Source organism: Bos indicus, chromosome 8 (genome assembly GCF_029378745.1).
Source record: "Bos indicus isolate NIAB-ARS_2022 breed Sahiwal x Tharparkar chromosome 8, NIAB-ARS_B.indTharparkar_mat_pri_1.0, whole genome shotgun sequence".
Lineage (NCBI taxonomy): Eukaryota > Metazoa > Chordata > Mammalia > Artiodactyla > Bovidae > Bos > Bos indicus.
The window spans coordinates 112,682,069-112,708,649 of NC_091767.1; the positions used below are offsets into that span (position 1 = coordinate 112,682,069).

Genomic DNA, 26,581 nt, shown 5'->3' on the forward strand with positions numbered 1-26,581 from the left:
CACTCAGTCATGTCCAACTCTTCATGACCCCAGGGACTGTAGCCCTCCAGGCTCCTCTGTCCATGGGATTCTCCAGGCAAGAATACTGGAGTGGGTAACCATTCCCTTCTCCAGGGGATCTTCCCAAGGCAGGGGTCGAACCTGGGTCTCCAGCATTGCAAGCAGATTCTCTATCATCTGAGCCACGAGGGAAGCTGATTATGATGAAAAGGATATCTTTTTTTTTTTTTTGGTGTTAGTTCTAGAAGCTCTTGTAGGTCTTCATAGAACCATCCAATGTCCTCTTCTTTGGCATTAGTGGTTGGAGTATAGACTTGAATTACTGTGATGTTTAATGCTTTGTCTTGGAAACAAACCAAGATCATTCTGTTGTTTTTGAGACTGTATCCAAGTACTGCATTTTGGACTCTTTTGTTGACTGTGAGGGCCACTCCTTTTTTTCCTAATGGATTCTTGCCCACCATAGTAGATATAATGGTCTTCTGAAATAAGTTCGCCCATTCCCGTCCACTTTAGTTCACTGATTCCTCTAATGTCGATGTTCATGCTTACCATCTCCTGCTTGACCATGTCCAATTTACCTTGATTTACCTTGATTCGTTGAACCTGGACCTAACATTCCAGGTTCCTTTGCAGTATTGTTCTTTACAGCCCTGGACTTTACTTTCACCAGCAGATACATCCACAGCTGAGTGATGTTTCTGTTTTAGCCCAGCCTGTTCCTTCTTTATGGAGCTATTTCTCCATTCTTCCCTAGTAGTATATTGGACACTTACTGACCTGGGGGCTCATCTTCTGGTGTCATATCTTTTTGCCTTTCATTGTGTTCATGGGGTTTTCAAGGCAAGAATACTGAAGTGTTTTGCCATTGCCTTCTCCAGCAGACCACGTTTTGTCAGGCCCTGACTAGCAGGGACATGCCCTTCAGCCACTCCCCGTAGCCGGACAGCATGCTGGCACCCTGGTTGTCCCACAGCTGGTCCTCACTGAGCCTGTAAACCTTTACTGGCCACCCAGTGTCGATCAGCTTGCCACCCAGGGGCCTTGGCAGAAGCCATGCTGGAGTGCCCGGAAAGGGGTCTGGGGAGGTGGGAGCTGAGGTTGGAGCACACTCGGAGCCCGTGGTTCCTCAGCCTCACCGCTGGCACTGGCCACCCTGGGGCTGATCCGCCGCCCACATGACCCGCAGCCCGCCGAGCTCTGGGCCCTGTCTGTCCTCTCCTCTGGCTCCTCGGCCTTATTGTTCAGTCCCGGCAAGCCCAGCCACCCCACATCTGCCCCACATAGATACAGGTCATGGTGCAGGCTGAATGTGATGGAGGAACTTTAAGGGTGTTATCAGTGGACGGGTATTGTTTGAGATATTACCTAGAGCATTTCTTCGGAGAAATGACCACAGGAGTTCAAGACTGGAACCAGAAACCCCAGAGGAGGCTGCTGAATGGACACCACAGGACTGATACTCCCTGGGCCAGACTGGAGGTGGGAGGAGGGTGAGCTGAAGTCAGATTCTAAGCTGGAGGTTTGTGTTCGGAGCTGTGTACTGGGGGATGGCAAGGCATGAGAGAAACGTGGGAGCCCCAGCTGGCCTGGGGTTTGAGAGTGCGCTCCCTGATGGATGAAGCCCACCTGGAAAGGAAACTTGGGGAGCAGGCTGGAGAGGAGTTGGGCGTCACTGTAATGTCTAAATGTGATTTATTTGAGATGCTGACTTGATTTCAATGTCAATTAGTAACTGATACTCTGAGTCTGGCATTTCGGGAAAGGATTACCAGATATAAATGGTGTTTAAAGTCACAGGCCTAGGGTTGAGTGTGAATAGAAGAGGATGGCGCCTTGGGGAGGCTGAGAAGACCGTAGCCTCCACCTCTTGGCTCATTCCTAGAGGCTGTTGACCGAAAGAGATGCACAGCGTGAGAGCTGAGAGTTCAGTTTATTGGGCGCAAAACGAGGACCGTAACCCAGCAGACCGTCGCGGAGGTTCTGCTGAGGAGCTGCTCTGAAGAGATAGGGCGGGGAGGCCAGTACTTCTGTTTTGCTGAAGGGGGTACCTGCAGCCAAGCACACATTTTGGCAGAAGTTGCTGCCCATCACAAGGAAGGGGTGTCTCCATTTATGATTTTAGTGCTCTTCTAGATATGAGAAAAGGCAAGAAATTGGGCTCTTAAAATCTTCTCCTGAAAATATCTATCTGAAGGCCTGTTCTACCAGTTTTTCCAGAGCAGAGAGGGCTTTGTTCCTGATCTCCAGCCTGTACTCCCTTCAGGGTGTGTGGAAGGTCTGCACCTGCAGTGACCTAATCTTTGTAGAGTCAGATGACAAGTGACAGTGTTGAGCTGGCAAGGTAGATGAAGTCAGCGTTAGCAGCCTTGGTGCTGCTGGCCCCCGGGCCTCGCCCTCCAGGCCTGGGGTAGGGCTGTTCCTCACCCCTCAGCTCACCCGTGTTTTGTGTGGTCCAAGTGGTGAGGCTCTGCTTAGCTGCCCCAGGAAGGGATGGCCTGGAGCAGGGCAGGTGGGTGGGAGGGCTTTGTGCCAAATCTCAGGCCTGGTCTAAGATTTCAGTTCCTCAAAGGGCTGTCTGTGTGCAATGATTTCAAGTAGAAAAAGCGTTTAAAGTTGATCTTGAAGAATGAATGGTATTTTAAGAGGTTGCCATTTTTTTCCTGTAGGGCCAGCCAGCCAGTAGATCAGTCTTTGGCAGCCAAGAGGCATTAACTGTGTATTGACACACAAGAGAGAAAACAACCTTCCACAGATTTTATTGGTAACTGGATTGTAACAATAACTGAGCACTTCTTCTGTAATCCAAGTGTACTGATGCGTGGAATGCGATTCTCTTTGTGGGAGAACACTTTCGACTTGAGCTCACTATTTAGTGCCCTTTATCACCACAGGTCACGAGTGTTTAGCTGTCAATGCTAATCTATGACGGGATTTTACCTATTTCATCTTTGAAAGTGTGTGCTCCCCCGAAACGTTCTTTTGATTTGGTTTTTTGCAACCAACCACTCTTCACATCCGAGAAGGCAATGGCACCCCACTCCAGTACTCTTGCCTGGAAAATCCCATGGATGGAGGAGCCTGGTAGGCTGCAGTCCATGGGGTCGCTAAGGGTCGGACAGGACTGAGCAACTTCACTTCGCTTTTCACTTTTGCGCATTGGAGAAGGAAATGGCAACCCACTCCAGTGTTCTTGCCTGGAGAATCCCAGGGACAGGGGAGCCTAGTGGGCTGCCGTCTATGGGGTCGCACAGAGTTGGACACGACTGAAGCGACTTAGCAGCAGCAGCAGCAGCACTCTCACATCCAGGCCATAGGAGAACAGATGGCGGCTGGATTTGCCGAGTCCTTGGTGCTCTCGGCTCCGCACGCGGCCTTCATCGTGTGCTCCGAGAGGACCAGCAGAGTTCCTTTAGAGGGGCCCTTCCTCAGGAAGGGTCAGGCGGGGTCAGCGAGTGGTGAGAGGTCATCCGGCAGAGCCTTCTGAGCCACAGGCCCAAGAAAAGCCCTCAGAGAACTCCACACAGCCCCCTCCACTCAGAAACTGGAGCCCCCACAGGCTCTGAGGGTCCTGCCCCTGCCTCACCCAGATCCCACGTCTGCCTCTACCCTTGGGCACAGCTCCCAGAGGGGCCCAGCCTGGTGGAGCACGGCGCTGTGCTGTCTGCGGCTGAGCCTCACCTCCTCCAAGAAGGGCTGCGTCCTCGCACATATCCCCCTTCAGAGCGAATGGTTCCCACAGTTAAGGTCCCGGTATACCTGCCGCATGCCTCCACCTGCACCTCCTCCAGGCGGGCGGGAGGTTACAGCCACAGGAGCTGGCATAACTCAGGGGTCAGGGGGGGAGTGCAGGGAGGGCCCTCTGACGTGAGGCTGTTTCCAGGTGCAGCCAAGATCCATCTTTTCATCCATTTTAACATTTAATGAAAAGGCAAAAGCCACATCTTTGCTTTCTTTAAGAAGGACTTGCAAATAGTTTATTATAAAAGCTATGTAATCAAAGAGAAAGATATTAACATATGTATGTTATATCTTAAAAGTGTTTTTACCCATTTATCTACCTCCCCAAACTAATTGAGTGATTAGAATGTATATAAAACAAGTCAAGTCTAGTTCTAAAGAAAATAAAAATTGCAAATACTTTCCCATATTCTGTAATGCCATGGAGAGATGATAAGTTTCAGCTGCAACAACAAGCCCACAAATCTCAATTTCTTGCCACTATAAGAGTTATTCCCTCCTCATGGTCCAGGTCATGGGCAGCTCCCCGCAGCCAGTGAAGGAGAGGGAAAGGGTGGGGAAACATGCTGCCCTGCTATCTGAGCAGCCGCTCCCGAGGACAGCGCTGCACTGACGTGGGTGGGAACTCCTGCCCAGCCACGCGACTCACCCAGCAGCCCTCCGCCTGCAGCTGTCCGTTCTGTTAGGAGCAAGGCTGCGTAAGAGAACAGAGGCCTGCCTAGTCGGGTGCAGTGTGCAGACAGGTGCAGTCTCGTCAGTTTTCCCCTCGTGTCCCTGTGTGCCCTGCTGACTCTTGCGGCTCAGCGCCTCCCTCCCTCGTCATGATCACTGCAAGTGGGGCTGGCTTCCATCACTTGTTCACTCTGGCTGCGGTTTTCAGAGTCTGTTCACTGCGTCAGTACTGTGTTGAAAACTTGGAAATGCCCCCACCATATACACTTTTTCTGGATCACTGTGGAATATCAAAAACAGTTACATGTCTTTAGCCTGCTACTGGTGGCTCTAGTGGTAAAGAACCCACCTGCCAATGCAGGAGACATAAGAATCGAGGGTTCGATCCCTGGGTCAGGAAGATCCCCTGGAGAAGGAAATGGCAACCCACTCCAGGGTTCTTGCCTGGAGAATCCCATGGACAGAGGAGCCTGGTGGGCTACAGTCCTTAGGGTCACAAAGAGTCGGATATGACTGAAGCAATGTAACACAACATTAGTCAAGTCACGACTAACAGCTACTTCTATAAAATGTACTTTAATGGCCCAAATAGCTACATAAATATGTTCGTTAGGAATTTTTCTAGGTTATATTTTTTCTAAGACCTTTTAAATACAGATTGTTTAACCAAAGCACTGATAATAGGAAATGTTTAAAGTCACTAGTACATTGACATACTTTTAAATGGGTGTTTTAAGATTGCTTCCCTATTTAAAAATTATGTCTTCTGAGAATTTTTCTGTGTTCGTCTTTGTGCTTCATATCCACCGCTGAAAGTGAGAGCAGAGTACTGAGAATATCAGCCCTTCAGTATCTTAGTACCGTCAGCGAAATGGGACAGTGTGATTTTAAATACATGACTGGGGAGACGAAGAGCAACTGCACGTTAGTTCCTAAAATTAAAGTTTAAGAATTGGCAATGATACACAAATGCATATGATAATAATTGAACATTTAGTGTGTAGCTACTCACCCAGTCCCTATCCTGTGAATTGTGTGTGTGTTTGTGTCCAAACATGCCCAGGGGAGGGGAGGCTGTCTACACTCTTGTTTGTGTAAAATGTAAGGATATATTTTTCACTTTTCTACACCTCTTCATACAAGACATGTTCATTGTGAGAGGTCACATTTTAAACAGAAGATAATGTATGGAGTAATTATTCATAATATACATTTTTTTAAATAGCTGGAGTCATGCATTTCCACTACTACATTAAATATTTAATTGTTCAATATTCAATTTATGCTGAGCAATCTTTGTTATGTAATATTTCATACATACAACATACAAAGGACTATTGAGAATAACAATTTACCTCCATGACTTACTATACACAGTACAAGTTTCCAGCAAGCTTCCTATATAAGCCTTCCCCACACCCCACAGCAAGTATCATTATACTTGATTTTTATATATATTTATATAAACATTTACATGTGTGTGATGCCCTATATGTCTTTATGTAGCTTGCTTTTCCTCTCAATACTCATATTTTGCCATGCTGATACATGGAAACCTAGCTTATTTGAAGTTCTGTGTAGAATACAGTTTCAATACTATACCAAGCTAGGTATGTCCATCCTCCTCTTGAGCGGAATTTGTTTCCTGCTTTGAACGTGTTTGGTTTTATGTGCTATTCTTACTATTTTGCTATTAAAAGCATTGCCTCAATGAACCTTCTTACACATGTAGAACTGGTTTCCTGGGTGCATGACAAGCTACCCAGAACTGGTTGGCTCACAGCAACAGGCAGGTCGTCTCCCACAGGGGAGGCCTCCTGTGCGGAGTCAGCGGCCGCACCTGGAGGGCCCCATGTCCCCAGAAGGCCCGCCTTCTCCCCAGCCCGCGGGCTCCAGGCTGGCGGCTGCACAGTGCAGCCTCCCCTCCTCTCCAGGTCTCACCCTTTCTGTCTGCTTAAGGATAGTCATCTTGCACTTAGGGACCACCTGGGGAGTCTGGAGGATTAACTTAGTTACACCTGCAAAGGCCCTTTTTCCAAGTGAGACCCCTTTCACAGGACCCGGCGGACATGAATTTGGGGCCACCGTCCCGCCCAGCCACCAGTGTCTCCGTGAGTGCATCCAGGTGTGGAATTGGTGGGTCATCTCTGCTGTCCTCAGAGAGCTCCCACAGCAGCTGCCCTTCCTCAGGACCTCACCAGCAGGCCACAGGCTTCCCTCCGTGCCCCTGCCCGGCCTGCATATGGGCACTGCAGGCTTTGGTCGTTGCTGTCCACCTAGAGGACGAAAAATGATAATGCATTATGGTCTGGCTTTGCACGTCCCTGGTTTCTTAGGAGTTTGATCCACTTTTCATGTATTTATTGGCCATGGTGGTCTCTTCTGCGGATTAGTAGTTGAATATTTTGCCTAATTTTCTATAGCAATTTCATATTTTTTGATATTAAAAGATCTTTATATATTCTTGATGTGGTACATATATACAGTGGAACATTACCCAGCCATAAAAAGGAATGAAATCATGTCATTTGCTACCACATAGATGGACCTGGAGATTCCCACACTGAGTGAAGTAAGTCAGACAAACACAAATACCATATGATACCACTTATATGTGGAATCTAAGAAAAAGGTACAAATGAATTTCTCTATAAAACAGAGTCACAGACGTAGGAAACAATCTTATGCTTACCAGAACTTAAAGGGTAGGGAGGGATGAATTGGGAGATTGGGATTGACATATACATTTGACTACGTATAAAATAGATGATAAGAACCTACTGTGTAGCACAGGAACTCTGATTAATATGCTGTAATAGCCTATATGGGAAAAGAGTGTTAAAAAAAAAGTAGATAAATATGTGTGTAAGTGACTCTTCTGTACAGAAGAACCTAACACAATATTGTAAATCAACTATATTCCAATAAATTTTTTTTTAAAAGAGAAATTGAAGAAGCAAAATGTGCAGAACCAAAGATGGACTTAAAAAAGTCTACCTGAAGAGCTCTAAATTTTAAATACCAAAAGAAAAAATACTAAGGATATGATAGAGATACAAATTGAACAATTCAATGATTTGTAATTATAATAAATCAATTAACCATAAATTATATCAATCATAATACATGTAAATACATTTAAATGTATTAAAAAGTAAAATATCTTTATATATTATGGGTTTTAAATCTCTGTCATTTATACTTATGACAAATATATTCCAGTCTGTGGCTTATATTCTTATTTTTAAATGTATGTTGATATATAACTTTTTACATTTTAATGTAGTTGAATATATCTGTAGTTTCCCTTTATTTTGTGCCTTGTTTATACCATTCCTCCATCCTCAGATCATAAAGATACTCCCTATTCTTTTTATTCTAAAAGTACAAAGTTATGCTTTTAATATTTAGGCCTTCAGTTACACTGAATTTTTTGTATGATATGATGTCGTAATCTAATTTTATTTTGTTTTCCTTTGAATGACCCAGAGTTGTCCCAGAACAATTTATTAATCTACTGTGTCATCTCTGTCATATATTTTTAAACATGAGTATATATATTTATATGAATACTCCTTTCTTTTGTTGTGAATGTAGCACTGTTAATTAAGTGCTGTGGTTTATTCAATAAATTGTGTCATATATGTTTAAAATATTAGGTTCTAACTTCACATCCTATACAAACACGAAGTTTGAAGTACGTCAAATATTTAATGTAAAATAAAAGCTCTGAAAGAAAATCTGAAATAATACTCATGTAACTTTTTTCTTAAAGTAAGACTTTTAGTCACAATAATAGAAAGATGATAATGATAAAAAGCCCAGAGAGATATTGCCACATAAATGAAAACAAATACTGAGAAACTATACATAAAAGTGTAAAAAACAAGAAGCTGAGATGGAAACTTGCGACATGAAATTTTAATATGAAAATTATAGAGAAATGAGTATAGGACCAGAAAGATAGGCAGAGAGCACCAACAGAAAATACGCAAAACAAAATGAGACGAGTGAGACGTTGGCTGGTGTTGGATAAACACAAGTTTGCCGTCCTGTTCTGACATGCCCACCTCGCCTCTGCTGCTTCCCTGGTGACAGTACATGTCTCATGGTAACACTTGGTGGTTCTAAGGTTGGAGAGTGTTTTTAGAAGGCGACTTCATAATGGAAAAAAGCCTAAAAATTTTTTTTAAGTCATTAATTCCAACTCCTAAGATTCTCTCAAGATAATTACTATCCAACAGTGGTATCAATAAAAACTAAAAATGAAATAATCGACTTGTTTAACAGTAGGAACCAACTGAAGCCATGCTAAATGCAGACAGCGGTACTGGTGCATATCAGTGGTAGGGGTGTCTTTTTTCTTCAGTATTTGCATACCTATACTTTTTCTGTTATTTTTACAATGCACTTATGCCATAATTTGTTGTTGTTTTTTTTTTTTAACTTTTTGTCTCAAAATTCATGGGCCTTTTACACTATGAATTTGAAAAGTAATTCTCCCATAATTCTAATTCTTTTATGGTTTGACTTTTGGCATTTTGAATCATTGATAGATTTGGAGTTCATGTAGTGTGACACTGCGGATGATTTTTTCCCCCAAAGGATGACTATTGTGTAAGATAACTTTTCCACATTTATTTGAGATGCAGTATTCATCACATATTAAATTCCCTTATACATTTGGGCCAATTTTTGAATTTTCTATTTTGTAAAATTGATTTTTCTGTCCATATTTGTATCACCAGGAGGTAACTTATAGAGGCTTTATAATATGTTAGATGGAGGTTTTCACCTTCTTTTTCCAGGTTCACACATTTTCTTCTAGCCTTTCTTGCTTATTTTTCCAAATGAATTTGAGGACTACTTTATTTAGTAAAAAAAATACTTGTTAGACTTAAACGGAGAAAGCAATGGCACCCCACTCCAGTACTCTTGCCTGGAAAATCCCATGGACGGAGGAGCCTGGTAGGCTGCAGTCCATGGGGTCGCTAAGAGTCAGACAAGACTCAGCGACTTCACTTCCACTTTTCACTTTCATGCATTGGAGAAGGAAATGGCAACCCACTCCAGTGTTCTTGCCTGGAGAATCCCAGGGACGGGGGAGCCTGGTGGCTGCCGTCTATGGGGTCGCACAGAGTCGGACACGACTGAAGCGACTTAGCAGCACCAACAGTAGTAGCAGCAGACTTAAAAGAGAATATGAATTTGATTTCATTTTTTAAAAAGTAGAAAAACTATTGTAAGAAAATTGAAAAGACAAATGACAGAGGAAATCAATGTAACGTGTGTTCTAGAAAAAAGGGTAATTCCTTTAATATATGAATCAATAGGAAACAGAAATACCCTCCCTGAGTAGACAAGAAATAGTTTAAAAAGGACTTGACAGAAATGGAAGGATATTAATATTACTCATCATAAAAGAACAAATTAAAAGTGCACTGAGAGCTTCAAAGGCAGAAGCTGGTGTTGGAATTGCCATTTGTGTAAACCGAAACTGGGGGAAGTGTTTAGAGCATCAGTTTTTACACTGAATGTCAGCAAATGGATCTAGGATTCCTGAGGGGAGGGAAATGAAGGCCAAGATTTCCCGCTTTTCTGCCTGGAAGCTGCAGCGCAGGAGAGAACCCACCTTAGCCTGTGTTGCTTCCAAACTGTTGCTATTCAGTTGCTAAGTCCTTTTAAGATCCTTTTAGATCGCCGTGATTTTAAATTTCTAAGATTTTTGAGAGTTTAAGGTTTCCCAATCTCAGAGTGAATTTAATTTATTAGGAAAATAGAGATGAAATGATTACCAAGTAAAGATTTTCAATTTATTTCTTTTGTCTGGTAGGATACAGTTTGTTAATGCTTAATTGTGTATGACAAAAATGAAATTACAACAAACTTCTAACTTCTATTTAGTAGATTTTTTCATTAAAATCACTTTTTTAATCTTTTAGTGAACAACCCTATACCTTCCAATTTGAAATCTGAAGCAAAAAAGGCTGCTAAAATTCTAAGAGAATTCACAGAAATAACTTCCAGAAATGGACCTGATAAGATCATCCCTGGTAGGTGAATAATATGAGTACTTTCCACTTCTGCATTTGCTCTGTTTCCCAAATTATCTTCTCAACCCTTGACTGCGCACAGGTCCTCAGACCGCCTCTCTGCTCTAGGCCTGTCTTCCCCGCCCCGCCTCCTCTCCTGCCTGCCTTCCTGCTCCTTCCCCTTTTGTGAGTATTCCCTGTCCTTTGCCAGCGCCACTTCCCTCAAACTCACAGGTCCTTGTCCTCAGTTTCTGAGGGCTTTGCAAACTCACTAGCTAATCTCATAAATAAATTTTAAATTTGTGTTTTTTCTTTCTAGATAAGATAGTTATACCTTACAGTGGTTTAAGAAGACTAATCATTGATTTCCAGTACAACCAGAAATCTGTATTCCTGGGGTCCGAAACCTCAGTTCCTAAGCTCCCCCAGACCTGCTGAATCAGACTCCGTGATTCTCCTGTAGTCGTGCGGGCCACACCAGACCTGGTCCAGAGGCAAGCCTTTGGGACCACTGTCTGTTCTTTACTACTAATACTTATCTGATGCTAAGAGACTCGTATGCAAACTAGCTTGGGAAGGCAAATTTCCCTCTTAGTGCAGGACTTTGATCCTTCATTAAAGAAAGGAGTTTAATTTCTTAAGCTAGATTTTCTGAAGTTATTTAACAGGTCTTTAAATGTTTTTAAAAATTACTAATTTGTTGTTATAATAATAATACTAATTGCTCTTATTTTGGCCTAGCCACTCCTCTCATCTTAAGAAAACAGGGCTTTTTAGAGCATTGATACTCAAAGAGCAGACTGGACAACATTCGGGCATCACCTGGGAGCTTGTTAGAAATGCAGGACCTCGGGCTCTTCTTAGACCTAAGGAATCATAATCCGCATTTTTCACAAGATCTCCAGTGAGGTACATGCATTTGAGAAGCACTGCATAGGACTTGAAGGAAATCCAACCAGAAAAATCTGAGTTTTCTTAGCTCTGTTCTGAAGCAGGAGGTAGAAGACATTTCTTGATATATATCAGCTACATATCAGGCTAGCCCAACTTACAGATAAAGTGTATTTCCTACCGTAAAAATATCTGGGTATTTCTCAACGATTTTGTCCAGCACAATTCTGTCTTGCCTTTTCTGCCTCCAGTTAAAGGTCACCCAACTCCCTTTCACTGGCTGTCACTCAGAAAATGAAAATCTGTTTACATAGGAGCCTTAGGAAGAAGAGCTTGCTCCCAGGGTATACAGACTGCGAGTGGAGGGTGGGGGTGGGAGGCAGGAAGGCCCAGCTGCCAGGGGACCAAGCCTTGCCTTTCCATGGGACGCGGAGGGAGGGCCCCTACGTTTACTTTAAAACCGGGAGCTCTGTTACGGAACAGGAGATGAAGTCTCAAAGCATTTTAAAACAGAATGCCCAGCCCTTTAGACCTCCTTGGCTGTGAGTTCACAGTTTTCTGGTGTAAGGGCTCTGAGATGTGAGACTGAATTTAGAGAGTAAATTTGCAATCGATCCATCCTTGTTACAAACAAAGAGCTAACTGGACAATTATTTAGCAATTGTTGGTAGTTTACTGTCCCTGAACTTGGGTGGATAAGATGTTAAAAACACACCTGACATTTGAAATGTGTTCATTAAAGAAATCTACTTTGGTTCTATTTAATGTTTCTGAACAGAGGCGGAGCTCACTGTAAAAGCAGTGGGAACGCCTGTGCGGTGTTGAGGATGGCCTGCCGGTTGTGCTGTATAAACAAGGCTCCTGGCTGTAACGAAGCTGTCCGTCATCATCGCCTTGTTACACCCCTTAGAAATGGAGCTCAGGCACCTCAGCAGGCCGCCCTCTGAACAGCATTACTTCTGACCCTGGTTCAGGACCAGCAGCTGCAGACAGTCTGTGTGTCACCCTCCTGGTGCCTTTGGTTGAATCATCTCTGAGGGTCTGTTGTTAATTTAAATTTTGAAATGGTATGCATAATTGTATTCGAAATTTAGTGTCTCCTAAGGACTGAAGGATACATACAAAGTCTTTTGTGTGTATTTGAGTACACTATTTGGTTTGACTTCTTCAAAATAATATATGACTAAAATGATGATAAACTACCTTAAAAGTAGTATTGGGTTCCAAGAATAATTTCAGTCTTAAGGCTTCCTTTGTTATTTGAAAGATGTACTATTGTGTAAATAAATCCACCAAATAGTGAGACACTGTGTTTAGTGGGACCTATGTTAATAACCTTGCTTTTATGGAAAGAACTTCCCTGAAATGTGAATAAACCAATATTTTGTAAATGGAATTATATTTTCAGTGCTTTGGTAGTTATGTGTTATTCAAATACTGATCAAATCATTTTGTAAAGTTAAAAGCCTTTTTTAAGTGGCAAAATCATTAAATTTTTCTGGTTTTGAATCCAGATTTTCATATTATTAGCAGGTGAGCTCAGTGATGTGGCTTTAAGCTCAAACACTCTGCCACACACACGGCGTATCAGTCACTGTTTAAGTTTCTCCTTAATACTCTGTAGATCTTAATTTCTTTGAATAAATTTGAAAATTATACATTACGTTCTAAATTAATTGAAATCTCCAAATTATTTCCCCTGCTGCTAGACATCAGCACAGTCTCATTCCAGGCTCTCATTTCTTGTGGCCATCGCAGAATTTCTGAGCACCTCTCCTGTCGGGTTAGGGCCACCAAAGGCTTCAGGCTCTCCTGGGGTGGATTGTCCTCAGTTACCGGGGGGCCCGGGTCCGGGAAGCACAGCTCCGTGCCCAGGTCTGACCCGTCGGGGTGCACCCTGCCCTCATCTTTTGCAGCGCACGTCATCGCCAAAGCCAAGGGCCTCGCGATCCTGTCGGTGATAAAGGCTGGCTTTCTGGTCACGGCGAGAGGAGGCAGCGGGATCGTGCTGGCGCGCCTTCCAGACGGAAGTAAGTCAGCGGCTCTTCACCGGGAGGAGCGGAGAGCCCCCCTCCACGCTTGTGTTCCGTTTCCGCTGTGAGCTGCGTCCCAGGGAGGGAGGCAGGCTTTGTGGCTCCACCGGCACCGCCTCCCTTGGGCGGCTCCCGGGGTGTTTTCTGTTAGCCGGCCAGCCCGGGAGCCTCTCAGAACACCAGAAGGTGCTCCCCCGCCTTTGCGTATTTTCTCGTCCTTCCGTGGAGCAAATACTAAACGTTGACATTATATTTCTCTTGTCAAATATGCATTCTTATTCCTCAGCTTCAGGGTACTGTTTTCTAATGTTTTATGGAAGCTGATAAGGTGAAAGACCATTTGTAAGCTTTTCCCCCATTTTTCCTGTAGGAGACCTTAAAAACGGAAACATTTTAAAGAATATCCATCCCCAGGGCAGAATCATATCAAGATTAGTATAATTTGGCTTTACTTTCTGGTGTGAAATCTAATACCTGATTTTTCAGACATGACATCAAAATACATTTGCCTTGAATCTCAAGAACCAACATTTATCATATTTGAAATGTGTGTAGGTGTGTGTAGGGGCCGGAGAAGGCAATGGCACCCCACTCCAGTACTCTTGCCTGGAAAATCCCATGGATGGAGGAGCCTGGTAGGCTGCAGTCCATGGGGTCACTAAGAGTCGGACAAGACTCAGCGACTTCACTTTCACTTTTCCCTTTCATGCATTGGAGAAGGAAATGGCAACCCACTCCAGTGTTCTTGCCTGAAGAATCCCAGGGACGGGGGAGCCTGGTGGGCTGCCGTCTATGGGGTCGCACAGAGTGGGACACGACTGAAGCGACTTAGCAGCAGCAGCAGTGTGTAGGGGCTTCCTTCGTGACTCAGTTGGTAAAGAATCTGCCTGCAGTGCAGGGGACCAGGGTTCAATTCCTGGGTTGGGAAGACCCCCTGGAGAAGGAAATGGCAACTCCAGTATTCTTGCCTGGAGAATCCCTCAGACAGAGAAACCTGGCAGGCTATAGTCCATGGGGCCGCAAGAATCAGACATGATTTAGTGACTAAACCACCACCAGGTGTGTCATAACCATCTAACAGCCTTATTACATGAATTTAACATTAGCTGTTCAGTTATATAATTGAACACATTTTTTTCTGTTAATGTGTTAATGTGTCGGGCTTCCCTTGTGGCTCAGCTGGTAAAGAATCCCCCTGCAGTGTGGGAGGCCTGGGTTTGATCCCTGGGTTGGGAAGATCCCCTGGAGAAGGGAAAGGTTACCCACTCTAGAATTCTGGCCTGGAGAATTCCATGGACTATATAGTCCACGGGGTCGCAAAGAGTTGGACACAACTGAGCGACTTTCACTTCACTTCTGTTCATAGCTCTTTTTAGTGTCAGTAATTTAATTTTCTGCTGAGAGAACATGGGCCATCCACTTGCAGTAGATAAATCTGGGCATTTGTGGGGTGCACAGCTCTGGAACATGTGTCAGTGGGACTTACTATCCCCTGTGAAGTGTCCCCACGGTAAATGAGAGTTTGCCCCTGAGTTTGTACTTCAGATTTCATAGCTCCAGACTTCCTATGAAAACAAAATGACAAAATTCTCTTTTTCTCAGGAGGACACGCGTTACCCAAATTTTCATAGGCAGATTCTCAGCAGTACAACCAGACAAGTAGGCACATTCAAATTGAGTCCACTGTTAGGCTCCAGGTTTGCAAGAACTCCCCCATCTTGCCCTGCAGGTCAGCGCTGTGGTGGACAGGTGCCTGTCAGAAAAGGGGAGGAGCTATCCACCCTGGGGCTCCTCTCAGAACCTCAGGGGGACCCACCCACTAGTTTAAGTACCCAAGTTTCTCTCTCCCATCTTCCCAATTAGCTGATGGTCACTCCGCAGAGAGTATTTCAAAAGCCAGCCAGTAGGCAAGCATATCCCTGGATCCTGGCCAGGTGGGTGGTCTTTAAACAGGGACAGTCCCTAACAGAGGAAGTGGAAAACAACTTTGGGGTTACAAGACATTAATTTCTATAGTCAACCCCCCCCTAAGCCCAGACAGATGAGTTCTGGATGCATTCAGGCACCAGCCTGTCATCTGAGGTATCTGACAGCAAGGATGCTATCGAGCGTCTTCCTGAAGTGCTCCAGCAAGATCACCCCCATCCCCCCGGTTACTTTTCTCTAGACTTGTCTAACATAATTGTGTCTACATCAGGAAATATGCACAAATAGTCCTGAAATGGACCATATCATGGCAAATGGAGTTATTTTACTGAGCTTCCAAATGTCAGGTTATGTATCTTGTTAGAATTTTCTTAATCTTGAATTGATTATCTGTTTATTGTACTTCTACTAGGCACAAAGGGTGTCAAAACCGGTTTTTGCCCTCAGAGACTTACAGTAGAAACAGTTTAGTATTATGTTACCCTTAGAAGTGATTATAACACTGTTTTGAATCCTTTTGCTCTCATATCTATGATAAAGTTCTAACTAAAGACTAGAATTCCAGTTCAGTTATTTTGCAAAACATTATAAATAGTGATGAAACTATCAAATGCTATGTATAGTTAATCAGTGAGAATTCAGTAGTTTGGTATTATGCATATTTATAGGGAAAGATTGGAAAACATAGACTTGTAAGTCTATGAGGCTCATAATACATATCTAACACCTTTCAAACATTTTTAACTTAAAAAATTATATATGTTTATTAAAGAACATTTAAAAACATAGGCAAAAATGCCAAAGTCTCATTATTTTAAAAATAAATCCTGTTCATTCACATTTTAGCATTTTTCCTCTCTATATTTATATGCCAAGGAGTTTTATTGTTAGAGTAATTGCTTGTTTATTTCTATTAGAATGGTCTGCGCCTTCAGCCATCGGGATAGCTGGGCTTGGTGGCGGATTTGAACTAGGAATAGAGGTGAGTGAGTGCTGTATGTATGTACAGTTGCCTTAGTCTCTAGAAGCAGCTGATACGTGAAAGATGAGGGGTTTGAGATTTCCTGCTGTTCTTGTTTTACCACCTGCCGCAATTGTTCCCCTTTATTTTCTTGAATCTCTGCCTAAAACTATGTAATGTTTATCATTTGTCTCTTTTTCTTTCCTTGGCTGCAGCGTTTCTTCCATTTACCATCTCATGTGTTCCCATCTTTAGCACATCTGAAGAGCAGTTATTCTCAGATCTGACAAAATTTAATTGGCAGCTTCTGGCTTCTGATTGCAGTCGTGGGTGCAAACAGCTTAACGTTATGTATCATCATTGTGGCAAAATCCAGTTTGTGTTACTACTAATGTTCAAATTACTTCAAATTTTTAAAGTACGAATTGTCTTTGTATTATTTCATTTTGTAACTTTGCTCTAATTATGGTTTCTGTCAAATGGACTAGAAATTACAGCAGTACACACGCCTTTTCAGAGGTCTCTCCGTCAGCAAGCATCTGCATGATGTTAACCTTTCATCTGTTGTTTTACTGCTAGTGATGGTAAATCACAGCTCCTAATGTTCCCGAATCCTTTTCTTCCCAGATTGCAGCCAGTGTCTTTCTAAGCTCTGCTTTTATGCATTTGCTCTTCTGCCCCTGGGCTTCCCAGGTGGTGCTGGTGAAGAGCCTGCCTCCAGTACTGGTTACACATAAGAGGCGCGGGCTCAGTCCCTGGGTCAGGAAGATCTCCTGAGAAGGAAATGACAGCCTGCTCCAGCGTTCTTGCCTGGAGAATCCCGTGGAGAGAGGACCTGGCAGGCTGTAGTCCATGGAGTCACAAAGTGTCGAACATGACTGAAGCGACTTAGAACCCACACACGAGGAATTATTTCCACTTCTGTTTTGTTTTTGTTTTTTCATTTTTATTTGACCTTTACTTGCTGCTGCATAAATCTGTATCATAAAAAGAGGAACATATTTTAGTTTTGCTATTACGACTGCTTTTTTGTTGTATATTCAATGAACCCAGGTCTCTAGCATTGCAGGCAGACGCTTTACCATCTGAGCCATCAGGGAAGCCCTTTCAGTGAAGTCATAGCCTTCAGCAACGCGGTGCTCGTACGCAAAGTGTGTTTTCAGCATCTGTCGTGCACCCCTGCTCACACCTCCTGGCACTGTACCCGAATGTCCCTGTTGTCACTGCCCTCTGACCCCAGATTTTGGGGCTCCATCTCAAATAACATTTACTTATATTTGCTATCTTTGGGAAATTTGGGGCTTCCCTGGTGGCTCAGATGGTAAAGAATCTGCCTGTAATGCAGGAGACCTGGCTTCAATCCCTAGGTTGGGAAGATCCCCTGGAGAAGGGGATGGCTACCCACTCCAGTATTCTGGCCTGGAGAATTCCATCGACTATACAGAGGAACCAGAGATCAAATTGCCAACATCCACTGGATCATCAAAAAAACAAGAGAGTTCCTAAAAAACATCTACTTCTGCTTTATTGATGACACCAAAGCCTTTGACTGTGTGCATCACAACAAACTGTGGAAAATTCTTAAAGAGATGGGAATACCAGACGACCTGACCTGCCTACTGGGAAATCTGTATGCAGGTCACGAAGCAACAGTTAGAGCTGGACATAGAACAATAGACTGGCTCCAAATCGGGAAATGAGTACATCAAAGCTGTATATTGTCATCCTGCTTATTTAACATATATGCAGAGTACATCATGCGAAATGCCAGGCTGGATGAAGCACAAACTGGAATCAAGATTGCCGAGAGAAATATCAGTAACCTCAGATATGCAGATGATACCACCGTTATGGCAGAAAGTGAAGAACTAAAGAGCCTCTTGATGAAAGTGAAAGAGGAGAGTGAAAAAGTTGGCTTAAAACTCAACATTCAGAAAACAAAGATCATGGCATCTGGTCCCATCACTTAATGGCAAACAGATGGGGAAACAATGGAACCAGTGAGAGACTTTATTTTCTTGGGCTCCAAAATCACTACAGATGGTGACTGCAGCCATGAAATTAAAAGACGCTTGTTCCTTGGAAGAAAAGTTATGACCAAAAAGCAGAGACGTTGCTTTGCTGACAAAGGTTCATCTAGTCAAAGCTATGGTTTTTCCAGTCGTCATGTATTGATGTGAGAGCTGGACTATAATGAAAGCTGAACACTGAAGAATTGATGCTTTTGAACTGTGGTGTTGAGACTCCCTTGGACTGCAAGGAGATCAAACCAGTCAATCCTAAAGGAAATCAGTCCTGAATATTCATTGGAAAGACTGATGCTGAAGCTGAAGTTCCAATACTTTGGCCACCTGATGGGAAGAGCTGACTCATTTGAAAAGACCCTGATGCTGGGAAAGACTGAGGGCAGGAGGAGAAGGGGACAACAGAGGATGCGATGGTTTGATGGCATCACCGACTCAATGGACATGAGTTTGAGCAAGCTTCAGGAGTTGGTGATGGACAGGGAAGCCTTTTGTTCTGCAGTCCATGGGGTCACAAAGAGTTGGACACAACTGAGAGACTGAACTGTGGAAACTTTGAACACAACTTACCCTTGTGTCTGTATAGAAATTAACTCTAGAATTCTATTTAAATACTGTACATGGAAAATACATATTAACTTTGAAAAATATCCACTTCAAGTAGAGATCAGACTGTCCTAGGAGTTTGTGCCTCTTGAATATGACCCGGCTTTGCTTCCCCAAGCACAGCTGTAAGGTTAGAGTCATCAGTCACTTTTCAGTGCTAGGAAGAGGCCGAGCTGGTCCCCCAGGAAGCATCTCAGACCTGGACGGGAGTGTGTTTCCCTTCTGGGCACACCCCTGAACCAGGATGAGTGAGGAAGCTGGTGGGTTGTTGGCCACGAGCCCACAGAGCTTCTGCTCCTGGATGCTCTTGTTAGCCCAGCTCTGGTCCCAGTGAAATGCAGCAGAGCCATGGCCAATGGTGCTGAAGACCCACGCCCCAGAGTCTGCAGCCCCCTGGGCTTCCTGGTCCTCTCTCTGGTGTTCTTCTTCCGCCAGACACTTGCTGTTAATGAGATGGAGTGCTTGACACACACTCCAGCCTGGAGAGTTTCTTGTCTGGCCCTTATCTGAATTGTGAGTCCTTCGTACCTATGTCCTTAGACTGACCAAGTATCAGCCACAAGTAGACACACAAAATAAGTCTGTTTCTTTAAAGCACTGGGGTTAGTGGTTCAGAGTATCAACTATTTGTTGAATACTTTAATTATCTGCCATTCTGTTTTAGAATGGAATAGTTAGCAATAATGGTTAATAGTCTCATAAAACGCTCACATATCTTCTTACAGAATCATTTCCACACCATGTCATGAAGGATGTCATTGTGTAGATAACTGAGTTACATGACCCCTCCACAGCCAGAGAGTGACAGGCTGGTTATTCAGAGGGAGGCCTCTGGCCCCAAACACAGTTATGAGTTGTCTGCAACCCTGGGTCCTGGTTCCCTCATGAGACATCTCGTCTGGCTGCCTTTCACAGGCAAGGAGAGGGAGGCTCAGAGACATCGAGCCCTGTGTGCTTGGTTCAAGGGCTGCTTCCGGTGCCCCATCTGGTCTTGCCTGTAACTGCCGACCCTGTAATACGCTGTGGATTTGAGGGCACATGCGAGGTAGGCAGGGTGCGTGAGGGTATTTCAGTACCGAGAGATGCTCAGCACCATGCAGAGGTGGTGTGTGGTTGTCTCTGATTGGTTTCCCTGGAGACAGAGCTTGAGACAAGACTCGGGGCACAGGTGATTTACTGAGCAAGTGTTCTTGGGGGTACTGTAAGGGGCCCAGGGAAGCAGACGGAGAAGGGGAAGCGTCTGGGCAAGGCTGTCATCCCTGGTAAACTCACCATGGTCTGATGACAGGGAGAGGAGGCGAGTCCTACAACAGAAGCGAACCCAGCTGGTGTCTGGGGATGGCGGCTGTCACCACCTGTCAGTGTGAACGTGGCTGAGTGCTGGGTGCAGGGCTGGAGGAGCCGGTGCTGCCCCTTCGTGTGACCAGACCCCTCTCCTGAGCCCTGGACCCCAGTGAGTTTCCGCCCTCCATGCTGCCTCCCACAGGTGGTGACCCCTTCCATACATGTGGAAATGTGGATTTGACCACCAGGAAGTCTAGATTTACCTCTGCTTTGGAATCTAGGCCAGGCTGAAGCTGTGAAGTCCTTCATAGGACTGTCGTGTTTTGGCAGGATTTGTTGGCCTTTATTAGCTTGGACATTAGTTAGATATTCAGTCTGGCACTGGGCCACTGGAGACAACTGCTGAGAATTCCCAAGGCTGTAGAGCTTACACAACCCACCAAACACAGCAACAACAAACAAAAGTTTTAAAAGTGGAGTCAGGAAAGATAATGCTAAGATCTAGTTTAAATGCTACTAATATTTTCTTTCCAGGACAATTATAGCAGAGGGCAAAGCTCTGAAAACCCCAGTACTGCGGATTATCCCATTGTTTGTCGTTCACCAAACCCAGAATCCACACTGGGCCATGGAGTCTGATCAGCCTCGCCCCAGACTGTAATGCGAGAAAAATGGCTCAGTCTTTTCCAGGAGAATTTGGATGAACTCTTTTACTTTAATAATGAGAAAGGCTAGATCTAGGCTTAAGCTGAGAAGCTACTGTTAGAGATCAGAGTTCAGTGTCTAAGTCCCCTAAGGTTGCTGTGCAGGAGAGGATCTGTTGGTGTGAGGAGTGAGAGGCGCTGGGAGCCTCTCAAGTTTGGCTTGGATGTTGAGGCTGACGATGCCCCTGAGTGAGAGTGTGAAGCTTGTCACCCACAAGAGAAGGCTTTCCAGGGGAGTGGGGCAGACTCCCGAGCAGAATGGCTGGAGAGATGGAAAAAAAGACCATCTGAGCTTCTGCAGAGGGTGGAGGAGGTGGGGGCAGGTCTCACCAGAACCACAGGAGGAGCCCTGGGCTTTCTCACCAGGTTGCCTGGATGTGGGGCTTCATCACAGGACCGCAGTGTCAGGGACTCAGGTCCTCGGTGGGTAAACGACTGAGGGCAGAGGGCAGGGTGTGTGGGGCAGGGGGTCGGGGAGCTGTGGCCAGTGGCTCCTGAGAACACTTTTCCCTAGCTTTTCCTGCATGATAGTGATTTTTTAAAATTCTTGTTTAAGAATTGGATTTAATTATAAAACTTTCATTTTATTTACAAGTTTATTGTATCTTAATTCAAACTTCTTAGGAAGCCCTTGTCAGATTCTCAGCTGTCGGTCTTATATGGCTTATGAGCGCCACTGCTCCGGTTTTCTTTCAGGAAACCCGTCCTGCTTTTCATTCTAAGCTGTGGAAATAAGTGGAGAGCCATTGACACTGCTGCTGCTCTTCAAACTGTGGGGCTTTGGAGCGGGCTCTCTGTCTAACTGGTCGTGTCACCGAAGAACACAGGATTATCTTACTCTTATTCCAGGAGAACTGAATTGAGATTGGACATAAAGGATTAATTTATCTTCTTTATTGACTCAGAGTTGTGCCTTACTTTACTAAGGTGTACCAAGCAGAAGGAGACATAATCACTAGAGCACCTACAATGTCATGACTGGAGACGTAGTGCGAAGTGTGCATACACTAAGCACTCTGCAAAGTAATTTCATGTATGTCATCTTAAAAAGTATGTACGATTTGGTGATACAATCATTGGCAAAATTGCTTAACTTTGCATGAGAAATGCTAAATAATTCTATATCATTAAACACCATGATCCTCAGAATTGTTCTTGTATAAAGTAGAAATAACAATTGATATGAGTCAGCGGTATGTTTTGCATGGGTCAGTTAGCTGGCATATTTACTCTGTCCTTCAGACCTGAGTGTACTTTTTCATGAAGTGATTCAAATTAAACTGTATCAGGAATTCTACTAGGCCCTTCCAAGTGCAATCACATTTGATAATAATTGGATTCTTCTGTCAGATGAAGACATCTACTTGAAAAGTGTAAAGAACAATATAAATGAACTCATCTTTTAAGCATTAATCTGCTTGGCCTTTGCATATTTTATTGAGATGTAGTGAATATGCCAGGCTTTACAAATTATTTTAATTCATCTTTCAAACAACTGTGTCTATGCATGCACATATATACATGCAAAAAAGCCAACTCAGTGGAAATGACTCTGATGCTGGGAAAGACTGAAGGCAAAAGGAGAAGGGGGTGGCAGAGGATGAGATGGTTAAACAGCATCACCGATTCAGTGGACATAAATTTGAGCAAACTCAGGGAGACAGACGGAGAAGGCAATGGCACCCCACTCCAGTACTTTTGCCTAGAAAATCCCATGGACGGAGGAGCCTGGTAGGCTGCAGTCCATGGGGTTGCAAAGAGTCAGACACGACTGAACAACTTCACTTTGACTTTTCACTTTCATGCATTGGAGAAGGAAATGGCAACCCACTCCAGTGTTCTCGCCTGGAGAATCCCAGGGACGGGGAAGCCTGGTGGGCTGCCGTCTGTGGGGTCGCACAGAGTCAGACACGACTGAAGCGACTTAGCAGCAGCAGCAGGGAGACGGTGGAGGGCAGGGGAGCCTAGCATGCTGCAGTCCATGTGGTCGCCAAGAGTCGGACACAATTTAGTGGCTGAACAACAACAATGCACATGCCTATGTGAGTACTGCTGCTGCTGCAAGTCGCTTCAGTCGTGTCCGACTCTGTTCGACCCCATAGACGGAAGCCCACCACGCTCCTCCGTCCCTGGGATTCTCCAGGCAAGAACACTGGAGTGGGTTGCCATTTCCTTCTCCAATGCATGTACTTATAAATGTGGGAACTACTATTATACCCATTTTACAGAGAAGGAGACTGAGGCTCTGAACTGCTCAATTTGCCCAAGGTCATGCAATGTGCTGGAGAAGGAAATGGCAACCCACTCCAGTATTCCTGCCTGGAGAATTCCACGGACGAAGGAACCTGGCAGGCTACAGTCCAGGGGGTCGCAAAGAGTCGGACAAGTGAGCGACTAACACGCACACATACATACAGTGTGCAGGGGGCATAAGAGGAGTTATCACCCAGATGGTTTTCATTTTGAGCCCAGATATCCAGCTAAGCCCTCCTGCCTTCTGCTTTCTGGGCACTTGACCTGTTTTCTAGGCACGTAGCTCAGGGGGTGGGTCCTCTTGTGGACTTTAAGTATGAAAAGGCCAAAGGTACCCGCAACGGCCCTGGGACCCTGTCAGCCCTCCTGGCGGTCCTGCCCCAGAGTCTGAAGAATACACCCCCCAGGGCGTGTTCTCCCTCCAGCTTCCCTTGTGTTGTACTTGGAGACTAACGTGGTGATAGGCACAGCTAGTGGCAACAAGTCTTCCTCCTGACATCTTGCAGGTCTGTGCGGGGTGGGGTGGGGTTGTGGGTGGGATCCAGACCTCAGACCCCCGACCTTCCGGCCTGCTCCTCACTCCCATTCTCCGGCTCAGCCTTCGCCGAGTGTTTAGTTTGAGAAAGTCCTTTGACCTTTCACACCTACCTGAGTGTGAGCCGGTCACTAGGACAGCCCACCCGGCCTCACTCACCCACGAGGCTGTGGAGAAGCTGGAGCGGCCCCTGGGGCCCCCCGGTGGGTGCCCGGCCCCGCTCTTTACCTGGGGGAAGGGGGCTGCTTAAGTCCTCAGCTGAAAGTAAAGCGTGACTCTGTTTCCGTGCTCTTCCTTTGACCACATTGAAATTCTTGCTGCATTACATACTGCATGTTTGAGTTGTAATAAACATATTTTAAATGATGTACAGGCGGGATTATTTTAAAATACATGGCTCTACTTTTCAGGTATCGGACTTGGTAATAATTTTGAACTATGACAGAGCAGTAGAAGCTTTTGCAAAAGGTGGTAACCTAACACTTGGCGGGAACCTCACAGTGGCCGTGGGGCCCTTGGGAAGGTGAGTGCTCGCAACCCTTTCTGAGCAGCTATGGACAGTAAAAACTTTAAAAGCCATATTGTTTTGCATTAAGAGAAAATTGAATTAGAATGACAGAAATTTATGATTTACACATGTCCCAGGGGATTTTCCCAGGTGGAGCAGTGGTAGAGAATCCACCTGCCAATGCAGGAGACAGAGAGACAAGGATCCCTGAATAAGGAAGGTCCCCTGAAGGAGGAAGTGGCCTCCCACTCCAGTATTCTTGCCTGGGAATCCCGTGGACAGAGGAGACTGGCGGGCTACAGTCCATGGGATCCAAAGAGTCGGACATGACTAAGCACACACACATGCAGAGAGGGTTTGAGGTTGCTTACAAATAAGAAACTTACCAAGCACAGCCAGTGTAATAAAATGAGAAAATCTGAAACTAACACATGTAAAAAGAAACTCAATTTTCAGCAATGCAGGATTAACATAAAATTTATATATATGCTTTGAAGGAGCCAGGTCAAGTCAGTTTTAATTAACTGAGAAATTGATTCAGGAAAAAAAAAGAAAAGCATTTTTCCAAACTACATTGTGAAAAACTGAAGTGGAAGTGTTTTACTGAGTGATGTTTATAATACTGTGGTTTTCCCTTCTCTATTAATGAATAACTAATCTTGAGTTAATTGAGCAATTAAATATTTTAAACTCAGACTGTTTGTAGAAGTCAGTAAAATCATTTAAAAATGTTTCTGAGTTCTATGAAAATACTCACAGTAAAAAGAACCACAGTCTTTTACTCTTGAGATGCACTTCCCTGTTTTGGTAAAAGAAGACAAAGTTGGAAAATCTCAGCTCAACATGTGTTCTTCCTGTGTATCACCTTGTCCTTCAACCATCTTGCCTACTATGTCGTGCTGTGAACTGTCCTTTCCTCTGAAGCACCTTCAACACACCTAGCTTAGGCCAGCAGGAAGTGAAATATATAAACATAAAGTAGGCATAGGGCGAGAAGTAGGTTAGGGCGAGACCCTTCTTTTGGGTTGGAAGTTAGTGCCCGTCAGACAGCCATCTTTAGGTGAAGATGCTCACAGTTCTGGGATGCTGTTTTGCAGGAATTTAGAAGGAAATGTCTCCCTAAGAAGCTCAGCTGCCGTCTTTACTTACTGCAAGTCAAGAGGCCTCTTTGCCGGCATATCTTTAGAAGGCAGCTGTTTGATTGAGAGGAAGGAAACTAACCGAAAGTAAGTCTAAGGCAAATGATTTTAATTGATCTGAAGAAAATGAGGCTTTGCAGATTCATATGGTTCTTAGGAGTGTACAGAGCACCTTCGTACGGCAAGTCTGCTGGCACCGAGTTTCCAACAGCACCTGCTCACTTTGCGTCTCTGTGTCACGTTTTGGTAATTCCTACAGGATTTCAAGCTTTTTCATTAGTACATCAGCTCCGGTGGTCTGCGATCTGTGACCTTGGATGTTGCGGTTGTGGTTGTTTGGGACATCGGGCGCTGCGCCCTGTCAGGGGAGAACCTAGTCAGTCAGCCTGTCTGTGTTCTGACCGCCCCTCCCCGAGGCTCTGTCCCTCTCCTCAGGCCTCCCGGTTCCCTTAGATACAATACATTGAAATTAACAAGGACCTCCAAATGTTCAAGTGAAGAGCTGCACATCTCTTAGTTTAAACCAAGAGCTGAAAACGCCCGAGCTTAATGAGGAAGGCACGTCAAAGCTGAGACAGGCCGAGAGCTAGGCCTCTGGTGCCGAATAGTCAGCCAAGCTGTGACTGCAAAGGAGAAGTTCCCGAAGGAAGTGGCACGTGCCACACCAGTGAAAGCATGAGCGATAGGAAAGCAAAACAGCCTTATCACTGATACAGACAGTTTTAATGATTTGGATTGAAGATCCAAAGCAAGCACAACATTGCCTTCAGCCAAAGCATCATCCAGAGCAAGGCCCTAATTCTCTTCAACTCTGTGAAGGTGGTGAGAGGCGTGGAAGCTGCAGAAGAAAAATGTGAAGCTGGCAGAGGCGGGTTCATGAGGTAGAAGGAAAGAAGCTGTCCTCATAACGTATTAGGTTGGTGTGAAAGTAGTAGCAGTTTTACATTGTTGAACTTTGTCATTTGATATTGGAATCCATTCTTAAATAAATATGGTTATGTTATACTTAATTTTAATGCTCATTTCTCCCTTTATGTTTTTTGCTAATGACTTATTACTTGCTGTTTATTTTATATTTATTTTAGATAAGGGAAATGATGTTTAGACACAAAGCAAATTCGAGTGATTTTTTTATTCGAGTTCAAAATGGGTCGTGAAGTAGCAGAGACCACTTGCAGTACCAACAGTGCGCTTGGTCCAGGAACTGCTAATGAACCTGCAGTGCAGTGGTGGTTCAGGAAGTTTTGCAGGGAGACGAGAGCTTTGAAGGTG

The 26,581-nt window shown here is 44.5% G+C and overlaps 1 protein-coding gene and 1 long non-coding RNA gene across 3 annotated transcripts in view; both read left to right on the forward strand.

Moving 5' to 3' along the window:
• The window catches only part of SH3YL1 (SH3 and SYLF domain containing 1), a 61,689-nt gene that overhangs the window by 10,193 nt on the left and 24,915 nt on the right, over positions 1-26,581 (forward strand). For both annotated transcript variants that reach the window (XM_070795453.1, XM_070795454.1), the window contains exons 2-6: positions 10,356-10,466; positions 13,253-13,366; positions 16,213-16,277; positions 24,073-24,185; positions 25,268-25,396. In XM_070795453.1, coding sequence (XP_070651554.1) covers positions 10,356-10,466; positions 13,253-13,366; positions 16,213-16,277; positions 24,073-24,185; positions 25,268-25,396 — 532 coding nt within the window. The remainder of the gene's footprint in view (positions 1-10,355; positions 10,467-13,252; positions 13,367-16,212; positions 16,278-24,072; positions 24,186-25,267; positions 25,397-26,581) is intronic.
• On the forward strand, positions 10,474-12,732 carry LOC139184680 (uncharacterized). Its single transcript, XR_011568254.1, has 2 exons — positions 10,474-11,354; positions 12,115-12,732. It is a non-coding gene; the product is annotated as an uncharacterized lncRNA (long non-coding RNA).